Source organism: Gracilinanus agilis, chromosome 2 (assembly GCF_016433145.1).
Source record: "Gracilinanus agilis isolate LMUSP501 chromosome 2, AgileGrace, whole genome shotgun sequence".
NCBI classification, from domain to species: Eukaryota; Metazoa; Chordata; class Mammalia; order Didelphimorphia; family Didelphidae; genus Gracilinanus; species Gracilinanus agilis.
Genome location: NC_058131.1, coordinates 523,420,456 through 523,440,604, shown reverse-complemented (window position 1 = coordinate 523,440,604; position 20,149 = coordinate 523,420,456). Strand labels below are relative to the sequence as shown.

Here is a 20,149-nt window from a genome sequence, read left to right as displayed (position 1 = left end):
CTTGAAATAATCCATCACATAACATTTAACTGTGAGGTTGCAATTGATGATGGGATCAGCAGCCTTGATATTTCTAGCCAGCTGGTGGATCAAGCTACCTTTCAAGTTTGGAAACTGTGAACTTCCCAGTCTTGAGAGCTTGTTTGTCATCATCGTCTTTGCAGTCCCAAAGATCTTCCTGAGCCATCACAACTAACTCCTCATTCATCAGCTTCTGGGGTTATTCTCTAGAGACATCTTCTTCTCTCATGACCTTGAACCCTTCACTTCAAAAAATGTGCTAGATGAATGATTACTTCACCATTCTGTCTCACTACTTCATCAATACCTTGAAAGTCTTCAAAATCCTGGCAAGCAGGCCATACTCCTCCCTCGCCCCCCAACATTTCCTCCGGCTACATTAATGTAGTTAATGACTTGAAGCATGGTGACAGATTTTCAGAAATCTATTATGGTGGTTTCAGAATTCACCTCCAAGTAGTCATAGGCATGGCAATAAATTTCCCTGATATGAGACCTGAAGGTTTTTATGATTCCCTGATCCAGAGACTGGATCAAAGACGTGGTATTGGGTGGCATAAAAACAACTTTTACATTTTTGTGTGCATTTTCCAGCTACTCACAAATATGAACTTGTGTGTTGTCAAGTATTAAAAGAACATGAACACAAAGTTCTTTCCCTGTAGATATCATTCTACCTCCTGAACGAAGCATTTGTTGAACTCTGCTCTCTGCATTCATCTGAGCTTTTCTATTTCAGCCAGCATCATTGCATTCAGACCTTGGTTTTTTTTATATTTTCAAAACCCTGAGATTTGGGACTCAGTAGATCATCAGTGGCTTATACTTGAAGTTTCCCCTGGCATTGGCACATAGCAGGGTCTAGTGATCTTTAAAAACCTTGAACCTTTGGGTAGCTCAGAGGATTGAGAGCCAGGGCTAAAAATGAGACATTCTGGATTCAAATTTGGCCGCAGACACTTCCTAGCTGTTTGACAATGCACAGTACTGATTCTAAGACAGAAGGTAAGAATTAAAAAAAAAAAAAAACTTGAATCCAGGGTCTTTGGTGATGGCTTTTGTTTTGTATATTCCCTTTTTTACCTAAACAGAGTCATATCACTGGCATTAAATTGGTTCTGGTAACCCCTTTTTCTCAATCAGCAGGTTCAACATTCTGAAACTCAACTGTAGCCAAAGTATCAGCAGAACCAGCTTTACTAGGAAGTTTCACATTTTTTTTCAACCATACTGTAACTTAAAACAAGAAAGCCATCTTTGTCTAGCAATAAAAGGCTTCACATTTTCTCAGCCTTTTGTCACGTGCTTTATAAATTGTTGGGTCACACTTTTTCATTCTTCCACAAACTAAGTCATTTTTCCATTTTTTCAGTTCCCTCATCCCATACTTGAGAGATGACTTTAGCTAGCCCTTTCTGGAAAAGCAGATTCACAAACACCCTTACAAATACTTCCCTCCTTTTTACAGATGTAATGAATCTTTGATTCATCAACACCAAACTCTCAGCTGACAGCAGCTGTAGACATACCAGCATGAATCTAACACCTTTATTTTCTCCCTAAGCCACACCACTGACTTTGCCCTCTTGGGCTTAGATCCCAGAGGACTCCTATTCCTCTTTGGGTACATAATTGCAACACAAAACTTGAGTTTTAAAAGCAAACAATAAAATATGCAACAAATGCACAGGGAACTCTTTCCAACAGTAGCATGAATGAGACCAGTGAAGGGCCCAATAGGATACTAGCTATTCCACCAACTTGAGCATCACTTTTCTCAATTTTTTTCCCTATTGTGCTTGGCCAGGAATGTTGCCAATGAAAAAATGAAAATGAGGTTACTAATAAAATCACCCAAATACTTAAAGTCACAAAAGTTAAATGCGTGAATATTGAGGATTGAGTTATAACGATTTATTAAAATGATTTATTATAATATTATAAATTATAACTAATAACATTATTGAGTTATAACTGAGAGTTATGGGGCTCAGGGCTCTTTCCTGAGCCTTCTGCTACCACTTCCCATGAAGGTCCTTAGTAAAAAGTTAATGATAGCTACACACTCATTTCAACTTTATCTATGGCACAGGTATAAGAATTGATAATGGTTAAGCCTCATCAGATAGGCAGGTACAGGCTCAAAGAGGAGATGGAGAAGTGAGTTTGGGAGTCCAGTCTTCGAGATTCCCTTCACTCTGGATATTCCTATGTTCCTGACTGGTTTTGTAGGCAGTTTCTCCTCTGTCTCATTTTACCCTGGGCCAGGAGGGCACCTAGTTCTCTTTTTGAAAGAAGTTGTAGAACTCATCTGATGAACTAATTTTTTTAAACATTTATTAATAATCATTTTTAACATGGTTACATGATTCATGCTCCTACTTTCCCCTTCACCCCCCACACTCCCCCCACCCATGGTGATGAACTAATTTTTTATCTTGATTTTGGACTGAGTTGTCCTCCTTGTTTTTCTAATAGAAAATCTGTCCTGGTCCTAGCATAGAATCTATAGGAAAGTAGATCACTCTTCACTAACTCTGATTAATTCATTCTTACTCACTGATGGGCTAGGTGGCACAGTAGATAGAGTACTGAACCCAAAGTTAAGAAGACTTCTGAACCTCAGACACTTTCTAGCTGTATGACCCTAGGCAAGTTACTTAACTCTGGGTATATTGCTTAACTTCTCTCTGCCTTAGTTTATTCATCTGTGTTAAGGGGATAATAAGCACCTACCTCCCAGAGTTATCATAAGGAACAAATGAGATATGTGTAAAATGTTTTGCAACCTTAAAGCTGCATATGAATTTTACCTATAATTATTATATCTACCAAGATACTCTTCTCTTTTGTTTAACTCTTGTGGGAAGCCAATAAGAGAATAGATAAAAATCTGAGATTCCTCTTTTGACCCCTTTTGTGATCCTTGTGATTTCTCATTGAAAAGTATTGTGGCCTTATTGAAAAGCTTTAAGTTCCTAGAAAACCTGCATTTAAGAGGTTAACACTTTTCCTCTTTGGCCAGGAATGCAGCTGCCTGGTACAGCCAAGGCCAAAACCTTAGTTAGCTGGGGCATTTGCCCCTGAGAAAAGTATTCTCAGACTTGGCTTGGTGATAACAAATATAGCTGAAAATCCGGGCTGGTTCTTATCTTCATCTTGAAGCTTCTAACCCTGTTGTATTGTCTATGTTAAAAAATACAGCTCTGTGTAGTTGTGGGAAACTATCCTTGTGCTTTTGGGTGAAAGGGAGTTTGAATTTCTTATATAATAAACTTGTGACTCAATGGCACTTTGGAGAAGCAGCTATAAGTTAACAGTCAAGATCTTCTCCCGTGTCCTGTTATTTCCTTATCAACTAAGCTGTCTTTATCAGATTATCTGGAGATGATAAATAGATCTCGAGAAACTAACAAAATCAGCCTGGGGACAGCTAGGTAGCACAGTGGATAGAGAGTGAGGCCTGGAATCTGGAGGACCTGAGTTCAAATCTGACCTCAAGACACTTCCTAAATAGGTGACCCTGGGCAAATCACTTAACTCTGATTGCCTTGCCCTTAGACTTGATATTAAGACAGACAGTAAGGGTTTAAAAAAAAAAAAAGAAAAGAAATCAGTGTATCCTTCCAAGCTATTGTAAGTAGAAATGCTAAGAGTAAATATTCTGTTCTTAATGAAAATTACCTATTAAGTAATTCTTGGTTTCAAATAAAAATTTTTTATTTAAAAAAATTTTTAATTATTTTGTTATTTTATTTTTTGTTATTTATTCATGTTAGAGAAAAATAATTCTATTCTTACATTTTTCTTTTTTTTTTAATTTATTTAGAATATTTTTCCATGGTTACACGATTCATGATTACACACACACGCCCCCCCCCCGTCTCTCCCCTCTCCCAAAGCTGACAAGCAATTCCACTGAGTTATACATGTGTCATTGTTCAAAACCTATTTCCATGTTATTCATATTTGCAATAGAGTGATCTATTAACATCAAAACCTCAATTGTATCCCCATCAAACCACGTGATCAATGATATGTTTTCTTCTGCCTTTCTGTTCCCACAGTTCTTTCTCTGGGTGTGGATAGTGTTCTTTCTTTCTCATAAGTTCTTCTGAATTGTCCTGTATCATTGCATTGCTGCTAGTAGAAAAGTCTATTACATTTGATTGTGCCACAGTGTATCTATTCTCTTGGTTCTGCTCCTTTCACTCTGCATCAGTTCCTGGAGGTCATTCCAGTTCACATGGAATTCCTCCAGTTCATTATTCCTTTAGCACAATAGTATTCCATCACCATCAGATACCACAATTTGTTCAGCTGTTCCCCAATCAATGGACACACCCTTGTTTTCCAATTTTTTTGCCACCACAAAGTGTGGCTATGAATATTTTTGTGCAAGTATTTTTCCCTATTATCTCTTTGGGATACAAATCCAGCAGTGGTATGGCTGGATCACAGGGCAAGTAGTTTTTTAAAGTCCCTTTGCACATAATTCCAAATTGCCCTCCAGAATGATTTATTCTTACATTTTAAAGAATTGTTAATATGAATGGATGCTATTTTTAAGATCAAGGCCATTTTCTGCATCTTATTACAATATTATAAGATTTTTACATTGTTATTATAAAATAATATTATCTTAGTGTCTTTTCTTATTGATGATCTATTATACGAATATATCCTCACAGTCTGGCTGTTCTCATCTCCTCTCATAGTTTGGATTTTGACCCTGGGTTTTCTGACTTTAATAGGTGAGCTTTTTTTAAATAGGTTATCTTTCTGGGAAGCAGGCCTCTAAGATACTTCCTGGCCATTTCCACCACACCCTGCTGTGGGGTTTGTATGGTCAACTCCTCCCCGGTTTTTTGTAATCCTTTTATGCTGGGTATCCTAAGATATGAACTAATTGTTCTTAATAGCAAAACGTGTATTAATAAAAGCAATTACTTTAATGATGTTTGTTGCAGAGGTTCTGCCTTTTACTGTGAAATTCATTGAATTCAATGAATTGCTCAAAATAAACCTTGGTTTTTTATGCACATCTTTTGATTTTTTAAAAGAATGCTTAGCATGTGATCCTGGGCAAATCATTTAACTCCAATTGCCTAGCCCTTTCTGCTGCTCTGTTTTGGAACCAATACTTAGTTATTTCTAGGGTAATTCTAGTTATCTTAGTTAATTCTAGGATAGATGATAAAGATTAAAAAAAAAGAATGCTTTTCTTTGTTAAGAAACTGATTTTAGCATGAATTCTAATGCTCCCTACTTTCTATATATTACAAGCTAGTTTCTTTTATTATTTCTTATTTTTATAGAAAAATCTTGTAAAATTTAAAATGGCATTTTAAAAATATATAACTTTCTTCTTGATTACTTGCAGGATTGTCCCTTTATTATTGTAGTTTAGCTTGACAATGATATGCCAGAGTTAATTTAATTTTGAATTTTTACTTACTAATATTCTATGAATCTTATGTATTTATAAACCTTTACCTTCTGTCTTAAAATCAATATTGTGTATTGGTCCCAAGGCACAAGAGTGGTAAGGGCTAGGCAATGGGGGTTAAGTGACTTGCCCAGAGTCACACAGTTGGAAGTGTCTGAAGTTGTATTTGAACCCAAGACCTCCCCTTCTCTAGACCTGGTTCTCCATCCACTGAGCCACTTAGGTGCCCTTGAATTTTGCCTATTTTCTATCTTCACCTTACTTTCTCCATTAGGAATATTTTCTTGTATAAGTTCATGGAATATAATGATCAGATTCATTTCTTTGTGTTTTTTAGGAAATTCAGTAATTCTTAAATTTTCTCTGCTTGATCCATTCTCTGGATCCATCATTTTCAACAATAGTGCTTCCAAATCATTTTTCTAGCTTGGAATTTTCAAAGTTTGTTTTTTCTATTTTCTGTTCCCTCTAGTATGTCTTTTAGTAAAAATAATTTGCATTTTTCATCAACTTTGTTTTTATGTACATATTCTCTAGGCATACTTCTAAAATGTTGTTGAACTGACATTCCTTGGCTATATCTGGTTCTTTATGTCTTTTCATAATTTTTTCTTCTACTAATTTTATTTTTTCCCTAATTCCTTTGGTATGACTTAAATTTGTTTGTTCAAACTTCCCAATCACTCGTGACAAAATCTTCTTTCCTTCAGTTCTTCCTTCCTTCCTTTCGCAAAGATCTATTGATCATCTGCTATGCATTTCATTCATTATAGGAACTGTGCTTTCTTCCCAAAATGCCTAGCAAAAGGGCCGTTCAACACTGTCACAATAAATTTTTGATTATGTCAGGGTTAAATTTAATGATTGGATAATAATTTTATGAAACTATGTGGTCACCAGTATTTATTATATTTTGAGTCAGAAAATTATTCACAAATATTTACAAATAGAGAGGAAATAATAAAGAAGAGAAATATGAGGGTAATAGCAACCTAAAGCTCTCAACCAGGAAGGCTAGTGGTAAGTAACCATGTGGCCTTCTCCAAGATGGAAGCTAGTCTCTTAGAAAACTAGGAAGTAGTCAGTCTTTCATTCACCCAACGAAGTAGTCCAGGAGTCAGAGATGAAGCCGAGCTCCAAGCCCATAATCCAAACCGAAGTCTCCAACAAGCTCCCTCAAAGACACTTCCCAGTAAGAAGCCTATGTTAAGAAGACAATCTCTTCAGGCATTCTTCTCCAAAACTATCTTCCCAGACTGAGTTTAGGGCTTGCTTTTATGATGACTCCCTGTTCCTGCCCCTCTCCACGGGGACCAATCACAGTTTCCAAATTATCTAGCACTGCTCAGGGCTCCGTGTTTGTGGGAACCAGCTTGAACCTTCTGGAGGGGTGAATACTCATTGAAAGAGTTCACAGTTTCTAAGGGTGTGAACTCTTAAAAGAATTCACAATTTTCTGACTGTTTGAGTTAGAAAAAAGGGTGGAGCTCTCCAAGTATCTTTCTGGCTTCTCACCTAGCACTAAGTAGGGTATGAATTCACTAAGTGGTTTGCAAGCTTTTCCACCTAGTTTAGGCTTGTGTTGATTCATTCAAAAGGTAGACAAAGGAGAGTTAGTCCTGTCTTCACAATCTAGTGAGGTAGTTAAGTTAGTGTTAACTCAGAAGAGACAATAAAGTAAAGAATTCTCTTTCACAATTATGAGAGACTAAGGCACAAAAGGTTCAAGTTTATTTATTGGCAAGGCTAGTGGTTACCAGTAATAGAGGTCAATGATTCCTCAGTAACCAAAGACCCCTAATGCAGTTAGAATAGTTTTTTAATAGAGTTTAGTCAATACATAAGGTTCAGAAACACCACCTAAACTAAGATTGTGATTGGTTTTTAATTATCCTATCTGACCACCTGAACATGAGTCTTCATCCTTCATGTTGACTGGAAAATTCAAATTAAGTCAACATCCTCTTATAAGAACCAACCCCACAGTGCCCTCCAAGATCAGGACTTTCAAGAGTTCATGGTATTATGGATGGGGCATAGAATTAGTTTTTCTCCCCAGAATATTCTCCAGAAAGTCTGTCATTCACTCTGCCAGCAAAATCCAGCTCTAGGAAGTCATCTTGTGATCAAGTGGAATCATCCTTCATCCATCTTTCTTATCTCAACTGGCATCTTGTTTTGCTTGTTTATTGAGGTTTTGGCATTAGATGTGTACAATAATACTCTAGGTCTCAAAGTCTTAAAGTTTGGTTACAATGATAAAGCTTGATTATAATGGTTACTATTATGATTAACAAACTTAACTATAAATCAATAATCAATTTCACAACTTATATTTCTAATTGTATAACTAGATAATAGAAGTAGCATCTTACCAAATGACACAGACTTAACAATGGAATAGACTTTGCCTGAAGGTTTTATATTTCATTTATTCAATCATCATCCAAAGAGCATCTATTACATACCTGCTATGAACTATAAATGCTCAGAAGGAACAAAAGAAACATGAAAAATAATTTCTGTCATCTAGGAGCTTACAGTTTTTTTTTAAACCCTTAACTTCTGTGTTTTGGCTCCTAGGTGGAAGAGTGGTAAGGGTGGGCAATGGGGGTCAAGTGACTTGCCCAGGGTCACACAGCTGGGAAGTGTCTGAGGCCAGATTTGAACCTAGGACCTCCCGTCTCTAGGCCTGACTCTCAATCCACTGAGCTACCCAGCTGCCCCAGGCGCTTACAGTTTAATGGTATAGAAGTAAATATTGATTGACTGGTATTACAGTACTTATTTCTAATCCTGGTTCAGAGTCAGCTTCACTGAGAAGGGCCCTGAGTGTCCTCTAACAATCTAAGGCAGCATAAGATCATAGGTTCATACACTCATAGATTTAGAAGTAGAAAAGAGCTTAGAGGTTATCTAGTGCAAGCCCCTCATTTTATAGATAAAGAAACTGAAGTCTGAAGAAACTAAATGCTTCGCCCCAAGTCACGCAGATAGTAAATAGGAAAGGTGGGATTTGAAACAAGGTTCAAACTCTTAGTCCAAATCCATTGCTTTTTTCATAGAATCATGCTGATTTAAATGCCTCAGTGAGTGCTATAGACACTGAGTGCTAAAGGATTGCTCAGAGAAGGTTAAAGCGATTCCTGGTTCTGGATATGTCTTCATATTCTATCACTTTCCTGTGGCGGGAGAACTATGATTCTCTCCTGTGTATAACAACTCAATGAATCTAAAACTATAAACAAGAAATTGTCCTCTTCTTCCTGTCATCCCAAATACTGCCCTCTTAAAATACCATTGTTTCTATTTCTAGTCAATAAGGATAACAATATTTGCAATACTTAACTTGTTGGAAGAAAAGTGCTTTGCAAATCTTAAAAGGTTCCTCCTTGGGAAAATATACTCCTGATTTTGGAGCTATGCCTTGGGTACAGGATGATGATGTTTGGGGGCTCTCATATCTCCAAGCCCAACAGACTTTTTATTTCCAGACGGAGGCACCTCTGCTGATTCGGCCATACCTTCCAGACATGACATCCTCAGAAGTCCACACTGTTATGACCGGAGGTTTTGCTACCATTTCAGGCACTGTGTTGGGAGCCTACATCTCTTTTGGGGTACGCATAGATTTATTGGTCCCTGCATAACCTAGAGCATCATGCTCTTTTTTTTTCACAGAGACAGGAGTCATTCCCTGGAGAAAGTCTTTCTTCCCTAGTATCAGGATCCTCCTGCTCTTGCCATTTATGATATAGGTCTGGGAAGTAGGGAGTTTCACCCAAGATGCTTCAAGGTCCTAAGACATTCTTGTGTGAGAATAATCATCTAGCAAGGAGTCAGGGATGAACACGTATTAATAGAACAAGGAATTCAGAACTGAGTCTTCTTATGCTGGGAGAACTATGGTTCTCTCCTGAGGATAATACCCAGTGAACATATAATCATGAACAAGAGATTGTCTTCTTCTTGTCATCCCAAATATTGCTCTCTCAGTATGCCACTGTTTTTATTTCAAGACCAATGGGGATAATAATCTTTGCAATACCTACCTCATAGGGTTGTTATGAGAAAAGTGCTTTGCAGAACTTAGAAAAGCTTTATAAATGGGTTATTATTTTTATTGTTTTGTTGCTATCATTATTATCATGCTAGGTTCCCCTTTTGCCATGTTTCTTGGTTGTTTTTAGCTTATAAATAGATAAAAGAAGACTCGGCATTCAGGGGCAATCCTTGGCACCAATTAGTAGTCTCAGGTTCTGCATAGATACTGACCTTGAAGTCTGACCTTTCAGATTGATCCTGCATCCTTAGTTTCTGCCTCTGTGATGGCTGCTCCCTGTGCTCTTGCCCTGTCTAAGCTGGTCTACCCAGAAGTGAAAGAATCCAAGTTCAAGAATAAGGAAGGGGTAAAATTGTCCCGTGGGTGAGTCCAGTGAAACACATTACTTGTGAGATTGTGGGGTCAGGATCAAGTACATAGGCAGGAGTGAGAGGTATAATGAGATTTTATGTCTATTTATCTGAGAAAGCATGCATGGGAAGAAGAGTCTGTCCTCTTCTTCCTCGTCCATGTTTCCAAATGGTCACGTTGTTTCCTTTCCTAACTTTGGCTCATCCTCTGACCTGATATCTCTGTAACTCAGGATCACAAAGTGTGTCAGTTGGTTGTTTGATTGGTTGGTTGGTTGGTTCTGAAACACTTCTTTCTTCTTTTTTTTTTTTTTTAAACTCTTACCTTCTGTCTTAGAATCAATACCGTTTATTAGTTCTAAGGCAGTAAGGGTTAGGTAATGGGGATTGTGACTTGTCCAAGTCACACAGCTAGGAAATGTCTGAGGTCAGATTTGAACCCAGGACCTCTTCTCTAGGTCTGACTCAATCCAATGAGTCACCCAGCTGTCCTCATTACATTTATTTCTGATACTTATTCAGAACCAATTTCATTGAGGGCTCTAAAAGTCCCCATCTTCCCTGGTGCTAACTTTCTACCTCTTTCCCATTGTAAGAACAGAGGAGACTCTTAGCCTTAGTGGGGGTAGGAACCACAAGAAAGATTCAAAGCTAGCTCCCCTGAGTGGGATCCCTTCCCCAGTTGCCAACACTGAGATAACTACAGACCCTACATTTTTTAACCTCTTATCTCTGATGACAATCACAGCACTGAGAAGAACATTCTAGAAGCAGCCAGCAGTGGTGCTGCGGACTCTATAGGACTCATCGCTAACATTGCTGCCAACCTCATTGCCTTCTTGGCTGTGTTGGCCTTTATCAATGCTGCCCTTTCCTGGCTGGGGGAGATGGTGGACATAGAAGGACTCACCTTCCAGGTAATGTATGTCATACTGACTCATCACAGTCCATTTTCTTGGGAAGTGGATTAGATAGGTACCAGAACTGTGCCTATTCCCTTAATCCTATATAAACTAAAGAGAAAATTGGAAAAATGGGAGAGATTGAATCCTTGGCTACAGGGGATGGAGGTTCATTATTTTTCCTTATCCTGGATAGACTCAAAATTCTTATCATTCTCTCTCTCTCCCCCTCTGTCTCTCTCTCTCTCTCTGTGTCTTTCTGTGTGTCTCTCTCTTTTTTTCTCTCTCTCTCTGTTTCTCTTTATGTCTGTCTGTCTGTCTGTCTCTCAGGTCATCTCTTCCTACATCCTACGGCCCATTGCTTTCATGATGGGTGTGGACTGGGAAGACTGTCCAATGGTGGCCGAGATGCTGGGGATCAAGTTCTTCCTGAACGAGTTTGTGGCCTATGAACAGTTGTCTCAATACAAGAACAAACGTCTCTCTGGAATTGAGGAGTGGGTCGGGGGTGAGAAACAGTGGATTTCTGTAAGTGAAACATCCAGGGAAATATGGAACACTGTAAGACCTCACCAATGTCTACCAACGTGCAGAAGGAGACTACCAGAAAAGCTAGAGCAGCTTCCAGGGGCCTCTTGAGAGTTCTTGGGATAAGCCTTGGAATATATAGTAGGATTATGCTCAGCTGGCAAGGCAGGCCCAGTTAGCAGCCTTCTGTCTTAGGTCCTTGAACTTCCTTGAGGCTCGTATTGTTTCTCCTTCATCCTTTATCATTTTTCTCTCTAGTCTAGCACTGGGCCATGATGGAGTTTGATTCTGTTCGGAAGGATCATTTTCTGGTGGTCAGATAGTCTCACTCCTCTTTCACTTAGAGTTTTTCTTCTAATCCTATGGGGTATTGAGAGTGACTGAAAGCAAGTAATTTAATTTCTCTGGGCCTCATTGTCCTCATCCATAACATGAAGAGTATGGACTTACTGGGCTCTGAAGTTCCCTTCAGCTTAGATCTATGAAGCCATGAGAGTATGGAGGCATATAGTAGTCAACAAGACAACAGAACTATATAGAGATCTATAGAAACAGAGAGATAGAAATATAGAGATAGAGAAGTATAGAGAGAAGATATAGAGATTGATATAGAAAGTATTAAGATAGAAAGATAAAGACAGAGATGATAGAGATATCAAAAATATGGAGAGATAGAGACAGAGATAGAGAGATAGAAGGGATAGAGAGATAAAGTATAAAGACAGAGATATCAAAAATATGGAAAGACAGAGATAGAGATAGAGAGACAGAAGGGATAGAGAGATAGAAAGTACAAAGGTAGAGAGATAAAGACAGAGGTAAAGATGGAAAATATGGAGAGATAGAGAGAGAGATAGAAGGATAGAGAGAAATATAAGGACAGAGAGATAAAGACAGAGATAGAGATATTGAAAATATAGAAAGACAAAGATAGAAGGATAGAGAGATAGAAGTATAAGGATAGAGAGATAAAGACAGAGATAGAGATATCAAAAATATGGAAAGTCAGAGATAGAGATAGAAGGGATAGAGAGATAGAATGTGTAAAGATAGAGAGATAAAGACAGAGATAGAGATTGAAAATATGGAAAGAGAGAAATAGAGAGGGAGATAAAAAGATAGAAGGATAGACAGAGATAAAAAAGTATTGATGGAAAGAGAGAGATAAAGAAAGTATAAAGATGGAGAGACAAAGAGACAGAAAGGCAGATATAGAGGTAGAGAAAACATAATGATAGAGATATAGAAGTATAGAGAGATGTAGATTTAGGGAGATATACACACACATATATTTCTGTGTATATGTGTATGTGTTGCATAGCTAACATTTATATAGGACCCATTATATGTCGAGCACTGTTCTTTACAAATATTTATCTCATTTGATCCTCACAATAACCCTCAGCATTACATATTGTGAGTATCCCCATTTTATAAATTAGAAAAATGAAGCAAATAGCAGTGAAGTGACTTGCCCAAGATCACACAACTAGTTAAGTGTCTGAGGTGGAATTTAAAGTCAAGATTTCCTGATTTTCAGTCCAGTAGTCTATCTAATAGGCCACACACATGTATATGCATGCATACATGCATGCAGCCTATATATGCCACATATGTACAATATATGTGTATGAGTCACACATACATATATATACACACAGCTAGGCAGCCCATACATACACTTACAGCCAACATACATGTATCCACACATGTATATGCACACATACACATTCTTAGACTTATGTTTAAAGTTCTTTTTTCTCCCAGGTGAGAGCAGAAATCATCACAACTTTTTCCCTGTGTGGATTTGCCAATCTCAGTTCGATGGGGATCACATTAGGCGGCTTGAGTAAGTTACAGGAAATCCCAGCACCTCTCAAAGGCTAGCCCAAAGTCTCGGCCAGACGCTGAAAGCCCGGCTGCTGGTCATTCCCAGCCCCTGATGCTGCAAGGTCAGGTGCGCCTAGACAGGGTAGAAATTGTAGTTAGGCTAGATCCAACCAGTTGGAAATACCAGAGCAGAAGTTCATTAGGGGGAGAAAAAAAGGGCCGGAGAGATTTCTGTGTGTCCTCTGGGATGTCAAACATGGAGTCATATCCCATGCAGCCCAAACCAGATTAAAATGTAATTGGGAAATATTTAACAAAGTAAATAAAAATATAACAAAATAGAAATAATGTCACATTTTAAAAACGAAGTCAGTGTGCTACTCTCAGGGACCCTTATGCAGGGATTAGCCCTGTGTCTATTTGGGTCTGACACCTCTGGGCTAGAATCACCATCATGATGTGGATGAGCTGCTTTTAAATGAAGAAGGATTCTTTCCTTCCCAATTACTCCTTCCTCCTGATTGAGTAAGGATTTTCCTTTAAATAGATCAGGTCTAAGATAGATCCGATGCCTGATAATGAATTCTGATCTATGATGAAAAGTATTATAGTGACATTTATATCTTTGACACTTAATGGGAAAAACGCTAATTGCGTGCAAATTTGCATGTTTTATTTTTGATCTGACAGCTGAAGGGCTCTCTGTGTTTAGATTATAGCCCCGTTCTCCTGTTCTGAGCAGAAGTTCGGAGAGAATCCCTGTCAAAGGCACATGGAAGAAAGCTGCCTATCCATTTTTACCTCTTTTATTTTCAGGGACAGAATCATTAGCTTTATTGATTTGGCCGCTTATTGAGTTGTTTTCAGTAGAGATTACATCATTTCTTTTCAATGCTCCTCTCCCCTCCCCAATCCTGCTCAGTAATTCCTCTGCATTGCATTAATTTTGAAAGCCAGTTATTGACTAAACGTGAGACAGCCATCTGAGAGGAAGACAAATACATTATGGCCAGGCCTGAATGAATGGGGTCTTATTCCTCTTTGACCAGAGGCTAAATCTGGCTCTGGCTAAGCCTTGGAAATTCTGACTGAGAAAGGTCCAGGGGATTTGCTCCAATCTCCAACAACCCTGAAATGGTCCATTGGGATGTTGGAACAGTTAAGGTACCATTGCTGAGACTTGTCTTGTGAGGCCCCAAGGCCTGGAATGAATCAGGTCAGTCAGTTTTTACTTAAAACTTTTGCACTGGACACATCTTACCAAAATAGAGGACTTCAGACCAGTAATCACCTAGAGCAAAGACATAGCAACTCATGAGTGTGGGCCACTTTTGTGTCTGATCTCCGGATGATGAGGATAGTGGAGGATAAAGATAGATTTCTCATATATTTTATTCTTCTGAATTATTCTCAGGCAGGGCTCACTGTATGCTTTATTTTCTGGAATCCTAAGCTCCAAAATTAAATTGCTTTCATTTCTTTTTCCTTGCAGCTTCAATGGCCCCCAAACGGAAGAGTGACTTTGCTAAACTGGTAACCAGCGCCCTGTTGACAGGGGCCTGTGTGTCTCTGGTCAATGCTTGCGTGGCAGGTAGGCACCTCTATCAGCCTTGTTCAGAGTTATTTTTTGATTTGGGGCAGGATGTATCCAAGAATATGGACTGATTTCATCCAATGATCAAGCCAATAACTATCCACTCTCGAAAGAGAGAAGGCAACCTAATCTTTTGGGATAAAGGAAGTCCCAAGGGTTCTGAGTTCACATTGCAAAGGGCTGAGAAACCTCAGGACCATATTCAGTGACTGCTTTATTGTCTCATATTTTTATCTCCTTCATTCAGGAATCCTCTATGTTCCTAGGGGGGCTGAGGCCAACTGTGCCTCTTTTCTGAACACGACAAGTTTTAGCAATACTACCTATGAGATCTACGTGTGCTGCAGAGAACTCTTCCAGAGGTGAGGACCCCGATGTAGGATTTAAATTAATGTACAATACTTTTAAGTATTATTTTTATAAAGTTTATTATCTGACAAAATAGAACCACGTGACTAAGTTTGAATCATAGTTTTTAGGGTAACAGATTTTAATTACACACTGGGATTCCTGGCTCCTTCAGCCTCCCCCAAAGGAGTCTCTCTGTAGCAGGGGAATTGGTCAGGGTCAAGGGGGAGGCACTAATCATGGAAACACTGTATATAATCTGAGTAGCACATGAAAAGGAAAGGTTAGAACCTCTTCTTACCTAGCAAGGGGGATGGTTATAATTATGGATAGGTACATAAAAAGAAAAAGATAGTAGAGCTTAACTAAGTTATTTTCTTTAAACCCTTACCTTCCATTCTTAGAATCAATACTGTGTATTGGTTCCAAGGCAGAAGAGTGGTAAGGGCTAGGCAATGGGGGTCAAGTGACTTGCCCAGGGTCACACAGCTGGAAAGTGTCTGAGGTCAAATTTGAACCTAGGACCTCCTGTCTCTGAGCCTGGCTTTCAATCCACTGAGCTACTCAGCTGCCCCCTTCACTAAGTGATTAAAAGATTTTGGTCATGAGTAGTAAAGGCAAAGTCGAGTTCACCCATCTCTACTCCCATAAAAAAGAGAACATCCATGAAGCTTGAAGAAGGTAGTTTTAGGATACATAAAAGTATTATTATAAATTTATATAATTCATTAAACTCAAGAGGTGGTAAGACTGAAAAAGATGTAAACAGGTGAAATTTAAGGGTGAAAGCTAGACCAAGATATTAATGGAAGTTAATGGGCTTTCGCCAGCCCACCTCCTACTATTGCCAAAGGCAGACTTCTAAGCTAGACAAATCACTAGTCTTACATCATATTAACAGTTTGTTATGGCAGTCCAGTGAAAGAAGAATTTTTTTAACCTGGGGTCTGTGAACTTTTAGTTTAAAAATAGTTTGTAATGATTTCAATATAGTCGTTTCCTTTGTATTGCATTTTCTTCATGTAAAAATATTATTCCACAAAGGAGATAGTTTTCCAAAGCTGTCATTTCACAAATGCTGTGACACAAATAAGTTTAAGAATCCCTGTGTCATGAGGACCAATCAAAATGTAAAAATGGGTAGGTGGCTTTGTTTTGAGCTAAACTGCACCCTCAGTGATGAAAATCACCCAAGTGAATGGAGCATTTTCTCCTGTTCTTTTTTGCTCACCCAAATTGCTATTGACATTATACCTAGAACCCCCATCCTGAAAGTGATTCAGAACTAGAACTAGGCACAGGTTCTGGTCTCATTGATTTACACTACCTACACCTTGAGCTTGATCCTCCTTCCTTTGTCCCTCCAAAGGGCAAAGAGAATTGTTGATTCTAATGAGTACTGTCAAAATCAAGCAGTTATTAGCTATGTGAGAGAAAATAGGACAACTACTGGATGGATCCAGAATTCTAGTTTTCAAAGATTTATTAGCTAGCTAAGAACTTTTAACTAGGAAGCTTCATAAACCCTGTCAAAGATGTGCAACACACTCAGGAATATACTCAGGAATACTCAGAGATCTTCATCCATCCCTGAATATATTCCCTTTCAGTGGGGTCTAAGCCCTTGAAAGCATTAGGGAGGAGGTTGCATTTTCAATGGAATCCTTCTATAAAGATTCCATTTCCTTGGATCTTTATGAAGTTAAAAAAGTGTTTGCAAAACTTAGGCAGGGCAAAGTTCTTTTTGTGTTTGTTTTCCTTGGTGGCTGATACATTTGGCCTTTGCTTAGTTGCATATATCTTCTTTGCTTGTTGTCCCAGTACCCAGGTTCTGGGTTCAAATCCTGAATCTGTCATTTACTACTTAGTAAATGTCAATTTAGGCAAGTTAATTAAATTTCCATTTGCCTCACTTTTATCATCTGTAAAATGAGAAGAATGGACTGAATGATCCCTAAGATCTCTTTGAGCTTTGAATCTCCATGATCCTATTATAATGATTCAGCTTTTGTATATTCTAACCCTTTTCTTTGTCCCTTGTTAACTTCTCATAAAACTAGCAACCATAAGTAAAAACAAGAACAAATATTTATATAGCCTCTCAAATTCTTGCTTATTTTAATGTAATTAAACACTGAGTACTCCAGGTCCTGAGGCAATTAGGTGGTTTATTGGATAAAGCATTGGATTTGGACTCAATACCTCAGAGCTTAATGGGTCACTGAGCAAGTGGTAGGCAGTTGGGTGGTTCATTGGATAGATTGTTGGGCGTGGAAGCAGGAAGACTCATCTTCATGAATTCAAATTTGGTCTCAGAAACTTACTAGCTATATGACCCTGGGCTAATCACACCACCCTGCTTGCCTCAGTCTCCTCAGCTATAAAATAAACTGGAGAATAAAATGGCAAACCATTCCAGTATCTTTGCCAGGAAAACCCCAAAAGGAGTCATGAAGAGTCATACATAGGGCATTAGGAGATTCAGCTAGGTCTAAAGACAGGTTCAAATCTGTCCTGAAGCATTTCCAAGTATGTAATAAATCATTTAACTCCAATTGCCTAGGCCCTAGGCTTACCACTCTTCTGTTTTGGAACCAATACTTAGTAATGACAATAAGACAGAAAGTAAGAGTTTTTTTTAAAAAAGAGTTGTATGTGACTGAAAAAACCATCAACAACAAATAAGAACGTTGCTTAGACTCTGCAGCTCAATTTCCTTATCTGTAAAAGAGATCATCTACCTCATAAAACTGTGATATCAAATTAAATAATATGTGTAAGGTGCTTGGTAAACCTTAAAGCTTAGATAATTTAGGTAAGTTCCTGCCCTCATGGAGTTTAGTGTCTTTCAGGGGGAAAAATATAAATAGATATTATAATGCATAAAATTATATGAGAAATCATCAGAGTTGTAAAACAAAGCACTCTGTTAGAGCAAGGGGGATTTAGGAAGGCTTCATAGAGGAAATTATATTTGCATTACATTTTAAAAGAGAGCTAAAATGTCATCCAATTTAAATTTGCTCTTAAATTATTAATTCATTAATATGAAATCCATTTTAGTTCACTATTAAAATGATTGTCAATTACTTCAGTGTATTTGTAATTTCACCAGTGTGATTGTTCCCTTCGCTTAGACCAATCATAATACCTCCCCAAACCTCCATGCCTTCGGAGACAGTTGCATGTATTGTTGTGGCCAAAAATAATTACTGCCTGATGGCCAGCTTCTGGTGATAAACCTCTCTGAATCCGGCTGGGCTGGCCCTTGACCAAGAAATGTATAAACAGTCATCAGATCATATTCTAATGTAGCTTAGTAGGACCTGTCAAGGTTTATGCTCTGCCAGCATTGACCTTGATGTATTCATGGTTATCTCTGTGTTATTGTGAAGCACTGGCATGGGCCTTTTGTAGAAAATGTTCCTGTGGTTATAATTATTTATGTCTATGTTTAGCTCACAGCATTCTGAAGTTATAAAGATGCATTAGGTCACCTAAAACATGTTTTCAGGAGAGGAAGACTCCAATTTTTAGGATTCTGGATCTTTAGGTTATAGCTCTGAAGTTCAATTCCATTCAGTTGTTCTGGAAATAGATTCTTAAAGAAAAATTCGTATTCTCTGGAAATTAATACATATTGTGTGACAGCCATAAAACTTTTCTGTGGTTAATGGCCCAGATTTTCAGCAAATAGGGCTCTATATTTTCTCTCATCACACGGAACTCTGGAGGGAAAGGAAGAATACAAGAAAAGGTGATAAATCTAAAGCTGGAAAGGACCCTAGAGTACATCTAATTCAACTTTGTCATTTTATAAATAAGGAAACTGAGGCCCAAATCATTTTATAAATAAGGAAATTGAGGCCCAACGTCAAGTGACTAGGTCAAAAATGAGATTTGGACTCAGATCCTCTAACTCCAAATTCAGAAAATGCTCTTCTTGATAATTCAGTTGGCCTTGAAGGAAGTGATAACTTTCAGTAAGTGACTTGATTGCCTTTCATTGTGCCATGTTCCCTTCTTTTTTTAGCTATTTGTCTTATTTTTCCTCCATAGAAGTTCAAGTCTGACCAAGTGACAAATATCTTTGGTTTTCCATTTCAGCTTCACACTGAACAACATGACAAGCCCAGAATTCAGTACTAATGCTCTTGCCAACTGCTGTGGACTCTACAACCATTCCATCTGTTTCTAAGTCAGTTCTACTGTGAAACAATATTTGACTATAGCTCATAGAATCTAGAGCTAGAATAGCTTTAGATGTCATCTAGTCCAGTGGGATCCCTAAAACCATATATGAACTTAGATGATCATAAATTAACATTAACTTGTATTATATTTTAAATTTTTGTTAAGCATTTCTCAATTACATTTTAATAAAGTTCAGGTTGCACTGGGGAGTTCCTGAGAGCCAGAGCCATACATTTGATACCTCTTATCTGTTCCCCTTGCCCTTTCATTTTATGATTGAAACAAAATGGTTTCAAATTCCTTTTTAATGCAATTGGGGAATGGCTGAACAAGCTGTGGTATATGATTGTTTTGGAATACTATTGCACTATAAGAAATGAAGAGCAGGATAATTTTTTAAAAACTTGGAAAGACCTGCATGAAATTATGAAGAATGAAATGAGTAGAACCAAGAGAACATTATATACAGCAACAGGAATATTATTTCAAGAATAACTTGTGAAGATCCACCTCGAGAGAAAGAACTGATATATAGAAACATGAAAGAATTTATATATACATGTATATACATATATAAATATGCATATATACATACAGAATTTATATGTACATTTTTTCTTTGTTGCAGAGAAGATGTTTCTGGGAGGGGGATGAAATATCAGGGAATTTTAATGTAACTAATAAATAATTTTTTAAAATCTTTTTTAATGACCAAACTGATTTAATACATAGTGTTAAATTAAACATAAACTGATTTAATACCTTACAATTAACCCATCAAAGTCTTTAACAATCATGTAAAATTCAAAATTTTCATTTTGATTCACCTTTCTACGATGAAAGTGAATACCCATCTGAAACCAGACAGAT

At 37.8% G+C, this 20,149-nt stretch overlaps 1 protein-coding gene across 1 annotated transcript in view; it reads left to right on the top strand.

Annotated features, from left to right (window-relative positions):
- The window catches only part of LOC123235927 (sodium/nucleoside cotransporter 2-like), a 45,702-nt gene extending 26,419 nt beyond the window's left edge, over positions 1–19,283 (top strand). The window contains exons 11-18 of the mRNA XM_044662163.1: positions 8,965–9,090; positions 9,766–9,896; positions 10,632–10,800; positions 11,116–11,313; positions 13,081–13,162; positions 14,636–14,734; positions 14,985–15,099; positions 19,193–19,283. Of these exons, the coding sequence (XP_044518098.1) occupies positions 8,965–9,090; positions 9,766–9,896; positions 10,632–10,800; positions 11,116–11,313; positions 13,081–13,162; positions 14,636–14,734; positions 14,985–15,099; positions 19,193–19,283 (1,011 nt within the window). The remainder of the gene's footprint in view (positions 1–8,964; positions 9,091–9,765; positions 9,897–10,631; positions 10,801–11,115; positions 11,314–13,080; positions 13,163–14,635; positions 14,735–14,984; positions 15,100–19,192) is intronic.
- Positions 19,284–20,149: the final 866 nt, after the last annotated feature.